Genomic DNA, 12,219 nt, shown 5'->3' with positions numbered 1-12,219 from the left:
ACTATCATAATGAATATGTGTATTAGGAAGCAAAAATCAAAATAGAAAAAGCATTCACTTACACTGGATAGTGTGCAGGAGCAACTTACATCTTTAGGATCTGAAATACAATACCACACATAGTTAATAATGAAAACAAGCATAATGAATACCTCTTAAAACACCGACCACTAGTGTGATTTACTGATAATGAACAAACAGTTCAGATAACACAGAAATAGTCCTGGTAGAAATGTGTAACTGTAACTTTAGAGAAAATTCAAAGGGTGCTGTGGTACTTTTCCCATGCTATGATCACATTAAGTACTATTCTGGCAGTCCAGCTCATTACAGCATTCTACTTATATCTGCATAATTTTTTTACTTCCCTAGTTAGGCCAGTTACAGTAAAATAAGCAATCATAAGAGTCTATACACGGCCGAGATGGGGCACTCCCTTTTATTTTCTACTTTAAAGTGAGAAAACCTCCTCTATCAGCTGACTTCTGTATTTCATAGCACACAATATGCATGTCATAGGTTGAATGGAGCACAGAATATACTGCAGACAGGTGGGACATTCTGCTAAGATACACTTGAACAATTCATACAGGGAATTAATGACTGAATTCTGAAGTCTTATTCTCTCAGGTATACCAGAGTCTGAACACTACAGGTTCTTCTCCATCTAGTATTCTAGATAGAAGTTCTTTAAGTACCGTCAAAGCTTGAGGAATATACTTTGCACTGGGTCATTTAGATTAAACAGATGGTGTTCTTCACCCATAAAGAGCCCTCCATGGTTCTATTCCATTAAAGCACTTACGTTCAATAAGAAACAGGAAACAAACAATTCCCATCACAGCAATGATAACACCAGGCACTATGAAGGAGAGACCCCAACACGTAGACACCCAATAAGCAGCAATTAAGGATCCCAAGATATTTCCCACTGAAGTGTGTGAATTCCAGATTCCCATGATTAAGCCTCTCCTGAATTAAAAAAAAAAAAGAAATCCACATAAAAATGTTATTATTCCAATAATAATCATTACTATTTTGAGAAAAGTGTATCAAAAATAATTGTTCATCTGGGGTGTCAGTGAAATATTTGCAATCTTGCTGTTCTTAAACTGACCACTTCTTTATGCCACAGTCTTTCATCTGGCAATTTCAAAGACACCTAAATATTAATAGAAGTGTTATAAATACTTCTTTGTGCATGACACAATTCAGCCTGCATTTAACTGCATTTAAAGGCACCGATAGGGCTTGTCTATTTCTGGACAGAGTTTCTTTGATAAAAACAAGCATGCAGATGTTGTGCAGCATGCGCATGATAAGACTATTGCTTCTGGGAATGAAAGTCCTCCTGCAAACACATTGCACCAATAACTTCATCTCTTCTGGATATATTAGATTTATCATGCAGAAAAAAAAAAAACAATCTGTACAGGATAAGCAGAGCAAATGCAGTATTTTCTGATCATATTCTGGACTTGCTAGGCACCAGAAGATAACATCTGCATAAACCTGGATAACAGACACATCAAACTGATGTCTGCCTGGAAATCACAGATTAAAGCTGCTATAGAATAGCTCCAGCTCGAGCTAAAATAAGCCATCAAAATACTGCTGAAGTCATGACAGTTAATAGGCTTTTCCCGTGACTTACTAGGAAAGAAAACTGCCTTGCCTTCAGCAGGAGTCTACCTGGAACAACCTAATTTTAACTAAACCAAGCCTTTTCCTTTGGCTGAGACAAGATTTAAGAGGCCTGCTCATGTTACACAAAACACACAGCAAAATAAAGACAAGAACCGGATCACTGACATTCAAACCAGAGCCCTATCCATCAGTTCACCATGCAGCCTCCTAAAAGCAAAGGCTGTTGCTTGTGCACAAAGCAAAATCTGAATAAATGTAATTGTTTTGCACAGGCTTGCTAATGCGGTTTAACATTGTATGATGGTTATCATTCTCTGCATTTTGTCACATTCACCACAAAGTCTGCAGGGACTGTGGAAAACCAGTCTGAACCTACACCTTCTTAACTATGCTTTGATTTTATGTAGAAAGCATATACTTAAGTTTCCTTACATTGGTTCTTCAACCAATTGTTAATACTGTTCATTCAATGGTATGTATCTACAACGGACGGCACTACAGTGGTATTATTATATGCTACATGCATCAAACATTGAATTTAGCATGCAGCGCTTGTAAAATTTAAGGAAAACTCCTGTATGACATGACAAAATAAATATTGAGTGATCTCGATGCAGGATTAAAGGGGGGGGGGGGGAAGTTTCTGTAAGTTGGTTAGGGAAAAAAGAAAAAAGACATTAGGCAAAAAGATACTTTTAGAGTGACACATCAAAACTGCTTTGAAACACAAATGAAAACATGAGACATTCCAAACTACAGTGGCATGATAACAGCCTTCATTGAAAATAGTTTTAGACTGCTAATATTTGCTAGAATTATTCTTAATTCTGAAATATTTCACCTGGAAAGCTAAACATCAGACTAAAGAGCTACCACAAAAATCTATTTTGATATGAGGAAGAGTATTTCAAACCAATGCATCAAAGATCTACCTAACTGCTTGTTTCATCCCCAGAAAACACTGGTGCAAAAGAAAGATACTTAAATTGCTTATAATATTACAGCTCAGAATGTATCAATTTGTACTTCCAAACTTTGGATTACGCATTATTTACCTTCCTTTTCCAAACCAGTTGCCAATACATGTAACGACACTTGGCCAGCCAGTAGTTTGCACCAACCCATTAGCTATCTGAAAGTATATAAAAATAATAAAAAATAAGCATAGCCTATAATAAATCAGGTTCCTAAGCAATTCCTGCCGAGTGCTGCATTGGGAAAAAGGAAGCCTACACAAATACTTTGAATTTAGAAATTTAGTGGGGGTTTCTGAAAATATTCTTTTCCAAAAATAACCAAGTTACAAAGTTTCAGAGAGACTCTTCCTTCTACCTACATCTCTCCAATTACATGTGATTTAACACAAAATACTTTGATTCAATCACATGCTTATCAAAAAAATCACACTGCACTGAACTGAACAGAGAAATGAATTCCCACGTTCAAACAGCAACATAGTATTTATCTCAGTTTGAAAATACAGCAAAGCATATCTGCAACCAAACAAAGCAAGAAAAAATAAACTTTTGGGGAGAGTGGATAACTTTGAACTTTAAGCTTAACAGACACCTGTAAATAAACCAAGAAAAGAAAATTACCATCTTCAGCCTGAAGAACTGTTTCAGCCTTTATGCTGCACAGATCATAATCCCAACTCACCTCAACTCCTAAAAAGCATTTTATCTAGAATTATACATTAAGACAGATTGCAGTGCAGGAATTCATAGACTCATAGAGTGGTTTGGGTTGGAAGGCACCTTAAAGAACATATAGTTCCAATCCCCTGCCAAGGGCAGAGACAACTTTCACTAGCCCAGGTTGCTCAAGGCCCCCTCCAGCCTGGCCTTGAACACTGCCAGGGATGGGGCAGCCACAGCTTCTCTGGGCAACCTGTGCTAGGGCCTCACCACCCTCACAGTACAGAATTGTTTCCTAATAGTGAATCTAAATCTACATGCACAATGAGCATTTGAACATGCAATGAAGCAACCTCACTCTTCCCAACAAAAACCAATTAGGCTGGCAGTACAAGACCACCCGTGGTATTCCAGGATTTACTGACCACATCACAAGGTGCAGCACTGGTAGAGATTGTTAGCTTAACTCTAGAGGAGACAGCTCCAGTCTTGGAAACCACATGAGCCAACAGTGCTGTGGCAGTGACATGATTAAATGGATGACTTGGTGAAATGGTTATTAAAGCTTGCAGTATCAAAGTTAGTATTGCTGCACTACCATGTTGCACAATGCAATGCAAACATGCCAGTGGTCAAAGTGCTACTGCAGCGACACAAAGTAAGGGGCTGTGCAAGGTGCAGGCCTGTCTAAAATGACTCAGAAGTGCTAACCATATCCTGGTCCTGATCTACATTTCATTTTAGGTCAATGGTAAATATTCTTGTGACACTTGATTAGATTTCCGAGGGCTCTGAAAAATCCCACACAACAAATCTCGTTACAGAAGCTGCCTGTTCTCAGCCACACCAATGTGGGAGACTGTTCATCATTAGCAATATAAATGTAATTTTCCTGCAGAGAAACCCAGGATGCATCACTCAGATCTTGGCAGACTGACAAAAATGAATACTTTAAAGCTTTAAAGCTCGCCCATATTTAAGCTTGCAAAGATTTGATCACTAACTTGACACAGACTGAAACACTTTCATTTGTTTTCAAAGATTTCTTCCACTAAAAAACATTTTTCCAAAATAAAACCTGGGGCTATCCACCCTATCATTTCTGCCTGTCATCAACAACAATGTATTCCAGCACTTATATCGTTCCATCCAGCCACTAATCCCTGTTTACAACTGAAAGAAGGAAAACCAATGCAACACTAAACAGCACCATGGAAACCCAGGAGTATTGAAATAATATTCTGCCTACCTGGGCCATTATGTAAAACCACAGATTATGTACATTACAGAAATAACCCAATCCAAACATCGCAGTGAAGAGTCCACTAGCCAGCATCCCAACTGTCAGATAGTACCGGATAGGTAGCCGTTCTCCTATTAGTCCACTTGGAATGTGAAAGGAAATAAAAAGAAAGGCAGTAATTAAAAATGAGATCATATCCCAGGCCTTCACAAATCAAGAGTATTTTACGTTGCTTAATTCTGGTTGAGGAGAAACTTGACTGGTAACTGCTACTCCTTTCCACAGCAGCAAATGAGCAATTTTTAGCACTTGACAGGAAAAAAAAACCCCAAACCTTTAATCTTTACTAATACTGACATCTGCACAACCATCTTTCAGGGATATGCTCAGCTGGAGCACATTGGAAGTCATTTATAGAGTCATTTTCCAAATGACCCCTAAGGTGAGGCATGTCTTCAGCCATTTAAAGTGAGACTTGTCTCCCTTGCTAATGATTATAGTTTTGAAGGTTCTGGATAGAGTCAGTAAAAAGAAGCATATCCAAACAGCAGCCCATATTGCACATTTTAAGATTAGTTAAGCTTCTGTGCATTGGCTATAAAGAAAACTGGGACAATCAGTTTCATCCACGTGTGCAGGCTGGAAACTGACGAAGTTTCAGGACGTATATTCCTTCATATTCCATAGGAAGGAAAGACAGGCTAGATGGCAAGTTGTAAAGCATTCCTGCTCTAGGCATGCAGGATGGGTGCAGGTAAGAAGCTTTCTATATGCCAACAGGTATGATACTGCTGGCAACACAGGATAACATGAATTTTTTCCCCTTGGCAACCAAATTCTCACTCTTTCCATCAGAAACTTTGCAGTAGGAAAGGACAATATCTCCGTAGTAGCACAGCCTCATAAATGAACAATAAGCAATAAAGCAGGTGTTCAAGAGAGTGATGCTTACCTTAAATACATCCCAACTGCGTATGCACACAGAAATGAGTAATCCAGTGCTCCCAGTAACTGTTTGTAGTTGTTCTTATCTAAGAATAATTTTCAAGCCAAATTATCAGTTTAAATGTACCAACAAATAAGCATTTTTACATGTTAGTGAACATGCACTGACATTTAATTTTCATAAGGCACTTTTAGATGTAAGCATGCACTTCAAAATATTTAACAAACAAAAGCCTCAAATCCTTTTACCACTGACCCTTTTGTCTGTAACATACTAGGAAAACACTGCTAGGCCCGTTCTTATTTCCATCTTATTCAAAACAGCATTTTGGAATAGAAGAGCATAAGTTATTAGCAAGGTGCCGCCTTCTTATAGGTCCTTATACAAATGAAACCCCAAACTGTAAAGGGCTTATTAAAAGTGGAAAGATGTGTTGCAACTGTGTGAGGTCCCAACAGTCAAAATGGCTAAAAAAATGCATCATCATACATGCTTTTAAGGAATCAGTTTCATATATTTTTTAGATGGTTAAAGACTTCTGCATTTCATTTTCCAGCTACTCAGAGATAGACATCTTGTTTAATAAAAAGCCAAATAGGGTTCTGCTCTGTACAGCAAATGACCATAATTACAACTAAATAGGACTTTCAGGCAGGACAGAGGGAGCAGGAGGGACTCCACCCAGATAGAAACATCAAGGATAGTCTCAAGAGACCTGAGCTCATACTAAGAAAGACAGTTTGTCTATTTGTAGGAGGAGCTGTAATTCCCACTGACTTTGAGAATAAAATCATAGTTATTAAACCATTCCTTCTTTCAGTGTTACTCCCAGCTTGCCAGCCATGTTGCCTGAAAAACAGAGCTGAAAGAACAAGTCTGGAGTGCCATCCCAAAGGAATAGCTTTGCAATAATCTGTGTTTAAGGGAAAAGGATGACACTGAAGCTCAGAAGTCTCCATTAAGATAACTAATCAGTTTTAGACAAGCAAACACAGACTCCCTTTGATTCAGGGACAAGAAACAGCAAACAAGTTTAACTGCATTCAAATGCATTTGGAAACCTGTGGGACCAAATAATTTCAGTAGACAGATTACCTCAAACCAGGCAGTTAATACACAGAATTTTGCCCACAGAAAATGCAGAACTCAGATCTTTAATTACCATTGAACAGAGTAGGGCTTTTTTTAATGGCTAATTAAAGAACAATTAGAATAGATGGCTAGATAGAATGGAGTGGACTGGCATAGCAGCAGAACAGACTATTCTACTTCGCTGATGTTCTTGGCAGTGATAAAAGTGTCAAGGAATGATTCAAAACCTCTATTAAATTCAAACACAATTAAACTCGAATTCAACTGTAAGTAGGCAAATATTTTTTTTACTTAAGTGAAAGGCCAGGTTCATAAGCTATTCAGTAAGTTGTCAATTCTATTCTGCAAGTCTACCATTTTTCTCCATTAAAATGGGGAGACAAATATTCCTTCTGGCAAATAAGGACTCTGAAAAGTTCCAAATTAGATAAACACTGAGCAATTTTATTGAAATGATTGATGGACCTTGACTTAAAACAGCAGGAAATAATGATGATTAATTTTATTCTTCACCTTTTTTTTCCTTAATAGCCATTCTGAAGATAAATAATAGAATCATAGAATGGTTTGGGTTGGAAGGGACCTTAGAGATCATCTAGTTCCCACCCCCCTGTCATGGGCAGAGACACTTTCCACTAGACCAGGTTGCTCCAAGCCCCATCCAACCTGGCCTTGAACACTTCCAGGGATGGGGCATCCACAGCTTCTTTGGGCAATCTGTGCCAGTGCCTCACCACCTTCACAGAAAATTCCATTTTCTGACTGAGAACTGTTCTACTGAAACTGTCTTATAGCTGTAACAGGTAAAATAATGTCAGTTATGTAGGTGACATTAAGTAGTAAAGACCTTATAAATCACCACTTAACTTTGTTCGTAAATATCAGTGAGAACATGGAAAACAATACACCCCTCCCATACACATCTCCTGAATCCTTCCACACATGAAGAAGAAATAGCAAGAGGCAAATAATCTAATTATGAACATCAGCTCATTATTATGAAGGGAAAAACAAAACCAAAAATAAATAACCCTTACCAAATGGCTCCCAACCGCACTGAGATACATTAGATGGCTTTTTGACAGACTGAATCTGGGCAGCATATTCTTTGTATGAGTTGAGTTCAACTTCATGTGAAGCAGCACAATGCTTATGCAGCTCTCCCTGATGCAGAACAGAAATTTGAAAATGGAAAACTCACTTGTGACTGTTAATCCCTATACAGCAACAAATTTAACACCTCTAGCTTTGTACGAACCTGCATCAAACCCTCTGATATCAGTGAAATTGTTAGACATTACTGTTTGGTATTTTGCTGGGTGAAGACACCATTACATGAAAGAGCAATTACATGGTTAGAAACAATATGCCACAGTGAACTGGTGTTTCTGATAATGAAGAATTCTGAAATTCTGCATTAACATCAAGCTATTATTGTTACCCATTATTACTCATCAGTTACATTCAGCGTTGCCCTGGGGGATATGATTTGTGTTCAGCAAGTTACACAAGTTGAAGATCAAACTAAGAAACCTAGAATCAGGTAATATTTTCCCACCAGCTTCACCGGGAAGTGAATCCCAGGTGTCCAGACAAATACGTCTGTGATGCTCAACAGCACTTGTAACAGTCTTGTAAATGTTAGCAGAATTTTATTACATTCAACTCATCGGTTATGACTGACTTTTTCCAAACATATTAATGTAAACCTGTAAACTCCTAAGTGTCTATAATTAGATTAACGCACATGAATTAAGTGCAGGCATAGGTCTTTCAAGTCTTAAACCCAAAGATTAGACATGTACACAATATTCTATGTGGTCTCACTACATTTTATCAAGTAAATGTCACTGCGTACTAGCTTTATCAGTTTTTCAGCTTTTAAACCCTTCCAAGTTAAAGTTCAACACTGCCTTTCACAAAAGGAAATACTGAAAAAGGTGACTACTTCCGTGTTTGACAGGAGTAGGAGGATGTTTAAACAAGGATGCAACCTTGCTTACCTTAACTATACTGATAGGTTTCCTTGATAAATGGAAGCTGGCATACAACAAGAAAGTGAGAGAGAAAATGAAGGTTCTGTACCTACAATATTAAAAAAAAAAAGAAAAGAAAGTATTTGAAGCTTATTTTATTCAGATTTCCTTTTAGCACTAAGTCACACAAACATTACAAAAGTCACTGGTAATCTTGTAATAGTGGAAGACAATTTTTTTCTGTGTTTCCTAACAGCCTGAAGAACCACTCTAGAAGTTACAGTACTTTACAACATCTGCTATGACCTGGCTTCGGGTGGGAGCTGCGTAGCACACAGGCACAGGACATCACAGTGCTCTGGAACCCACAGAGCCAATCCACCTTTTTTACAGCCATCCTTTGGCAACCATTAAAAGACAGTTCAACAATAAACATATTTATAATCATATTTCACATTTCACTGTCTCATCCAGTTTTCTGGTATGATTAGGACATAAATTATGACTCTGTGAACTGTCAGTTTGGCTACTGTGGGTTATTCCTTCTTTCATTCCTTACTGCTTTTAGGATTTTGCTTTACTTTTGCCTTCCTCTATAACAGAAGAAATCAGCCATTTCTAGAGACTGACAGGGGACTGACACTGCCTGTGTGTACTGCCAGCTGGAGCACATGAACATAATTAACCAGCTGTGGGATTGGGAATTTTCCCTGGTACCTCCCTGGCATTCTTGGGTCTTTCTCTGCAGTTCATCTGAATTAAGGTTACCTCAAAATCCCTGTCACTGCAACCATTAAACAAAGATAACAATCTGATCTATTCTATTCTCCACCTGCAGCACATCTCAGTTGTTTAAGAAGGGAAGTGTTTTGTGGATTTGTGCTTTTAACAACAGACAGATCACAGTGTATCGACTGGCTCCTGCTAGCTTTGATCTTAAACCTAACATTTGTAAATGAAAGGACATATATACATACAAAGATCTGATATCACACAGCCTACTATGGTCCCTAATTTTTAATGAACCTCTTTAAATAATTTTCTGTTTATGCACTTCAAGATAACAAAGATCTTATTTTACAGTTCTGGCATATTCAGAGAGACCTTAAAAAATAATATAAAAATAAAATAAAAAAAGAGTTATCCTGTAGTGAAGTTATTCACCCCTATAACTGAAAACATCCTGAAAGTGGTAAAACTGAAATTACTTTGTCCTTGTTACTATATTAGAGAAAGCCTGGTAAAATTGCTCAAATGGAAAGTGCTTGGTCTTTCATTTGTTATTTTTGTTTTCACACACAATTGACTCAGTTTTCTGTCTCTGAAAGCACAAGAACTAATACCATCCGACTTCCAGGATTAGTTTTCCTAAAGCAAAGAGGGTTTGGTTTGGTTTGGTATTTTTGAGGGCTGTTTTGTTTTGGTTTTAAATATTACAGTAGCAAGAACTAAAACTGTAATTCTACAAGGGCATATTACACATCAAATCTGGGGGGGGAGAAAATACACTTCTGGTTCAGAGAAGAAAGCTAACCTTGAGCACCCCTCCCATCTAGGAGTCTGAACATAAATACCTGAAATTTACCCCTTCAAATCTATACCTTGCAAAGAAAAGGATAAAAGGCTTTATTCTCTAGTGCACTTGACTAGTAAAGGTTTGCCTGGGTTCCCTCACAACGTATCTCACTTTTTAAATGTCAGCCATATTTATTTATTGCACAATTGTCTATATTTTCTTGCTGTATATATTAAGGAAGAAGAAAGCAAATATAGAGCAAGGCAACAGTATTTGCCTTGCTCTGTTTTTCATACAAACTTACACTGTTCAAAACAAAGGTTGCCACCATACTTCAAGACTTACCACTGATCCCGTGAAAATGAAGTGATGAAGCGAATCCCAGGAGGAAGCTGAGCCATCTACTCAACAGCTTGTATCAAATTTTAGGCAACACAGTTATGCACTTCTGACAACGTTATTTGTTCTTCAGAACGGATTACAAAGCTCCTCCCAAAGCCATGCGATGATAGGCTGTTAACAAACGTGGAAGATACGCTGCTGAGTTGATCTCCCTTGTAGGCTTTTTTCCTTATACCTTCAGTCACAACGTGGCAAATTCTTTACTTTGCCATTGTTAATTGCTGATCTTCAAATAAAAGATGCTGATAAGTAAATATTCTTATCGAGTTACCGTAGTATTTTCCAATTGTAGTATTTGAATCAGCTTTGTTTCAGAAACAAGTAATTACCATAACTAACCTTCTAGACATCAAAAATTTAATGAAGAGTTTTAAGCAAATATAAATAGCAGCCTTTTCTGAATTTTATCATTTATAATCTATTTTGAGAAGTCAGCACATCATAAAGCAGTGAGGACACAAGGGAAAGATGCACTTAGAACATAACCCAAAGCCAGCTGACATCCAAATGCAGAATTTTTGTCCCAGAAAGACTACACATAGGCAATTCCCCACCTTACAAAGATCTGTTTTACTACATCAGAAACATTCAGCGGGCTGAAATTTGTTCAAAAATGACTCCAGTGTTTTCAGCCCAGAACAGACTCCTCCAGCCTGAGAGTGGGTGCTGCCGAACAATGCTGCCAGCAAGACTCAACCCGCACTCCCTCTTCCAGCCCAATTTCCCTGTCTCAGTTACCAGTGCTGCACACTTTTCAGAAAACTCAGAAAAGAAACAAAAGAAACCCAACAAACAATCAAACAAGGAGTGTTCTTTTTCAGCACTTGAGCTCTCTGCACCAGCTTGCCCAGAACCAGAGAGAGGTGCATAAGTTACATGCAGGGAAGAGACAGACCATGGCAGCATCAGTTTAGTTTGGTTTAAAATATCAGAGCTTTCCTCCTGTTTGTTCAAACTTGGGCCAAAGCCCCTTAACAGAGGGGTAGTACAGGTACTGCAACAGGAATTAGCTGCACTGTTATTTCACAGCAAGTGTGAGCCAGCTGTTGAGTAAGATAAAAGGCACTGTGGGCAAAAGGTGTGACCACAACTCAAGCATGCAAACAAGACCTCACTGTGTCCTAACAGCAGAACCACCCCAGCAGGATGACAAGTAACACACTGGGGGCTGCAACAGAACCCATACCCTCCTGGTAGCCCAGCTAGTGGGCTTAACACCAGCAACAGCCGGTCATGTTCCTGATGAGAAGCTGTTGGGATATAGGACTAGCTCTCCAGGCAATAAACGGGAGGTAAGCTAAAGCAGAAGAAAACACACCTGCCAAGACCAAAGGTTTGTCTTAACCTGGAAATTTCAGAGGCTTCCACAGGGCAGGCAAAGGTGTAAGCCTCTCTCCTCTCATCTTTATTGCCCCATTTTACTACAGAAATAAAAACTACTCCTCAGCCAGCTGAACTGTAACATCAAACATTATCTGCTGTGTCAAAGCCAGCAACCCGACAGCCTCACTATCCACAAAGGCTTGTTTCCCCCAGCAACAGCAGAAAACTACCACCTCTTCACATAACAGAGTACCCCACCAAGAGATCAAGAGTCTTCTCCTTTCTGATGAAACATTTCTGCCGTACCTGTAGTTTTTACACACCTTCATTTTTTCCTGTGTCCTGGTTCAACTTGTCACCTCCCTCTCTTAAAAGTGAACTAACTTGTTAATCTCGTTTGGCATATTCCACCACTTCCCCCGGCCCTGCATCACATA

At 38.6% G+C, this 12,219-nt stretch overlaps 1 protein-coding gene across 5 annotated transcripts in view; it reads right to left on the bottom strand.

Annotated features, from left to right (window-relative positions):
• SLC37A1 (solute carrier family 37 member 1) overlaps positions 1-12,219 on the bottom strand; it is a 38,458-nt gene that overhangs the window by 23,424 nt on the left and 2,815 nt on the right. For 4 of the 5 annotated variants that reach the window (XM_061359233.1, XM_061359237.1, XM_061359235.1 and 1 more), the window contains exons 2-9: positions 10,403-10,685; positions 8,569-8,650; positions 7,603-7,729; positions 5,480-5,558; positions 4,534-4,669; positions 2,703-2,779; positions 806-972; positions 63-100 (exon numbers count right to left, since the gene is read on the bottom strand). In XM_061359233.1, coding sequence (XP_061215217.1) covers positions 63-100; positions 806-972; positions 2,703-2,779; positions 4,534-4,669; positions 5,480-5,558; positions 7,603-7,729; positions 8,569-8,650; positions 10,403-10,458 — 762 coding nt within the window. In that variant the 5' untranslated portion in view covers positions 10,459-10,685. The remainder of the gene's footprint in view (positions 1-62; positions 101-805; positions 973-2,702; positions 2,780-4,533; positions 4,670-5,479; positions 5,559-7,602; positions 7,730-8,568; positions 8,651-10,402; positions 10,686-12,219) is intronic. The other variant, XM_061359234.1, reaches the window with a different exon arrangement.

The sequence above is a fragment of the Neopsephotus bourkii genome, unplaced genomic scaffold (assembly GCF_033783945.1).
Source record: "Neopsephotus bourkii isolate Nb327-2 ecotype Australia unplaced genomic scaffold, CSIRO-AGI_Nbou_v1 NB_962, whole genome shotgun sequence".
Classification (NCBI taxonomy): Eukaryota; Metazoa; Chordata; class Aves; order Psittaciformes; family Psittacidae; genus Neopsephotus; species Neopsephotus bourkii.
The sequence above is the reverse complement of the archived record's forward strand: the minus strand, read 5'-3'. Positions and strand labels throughout refer to the sequence as shown.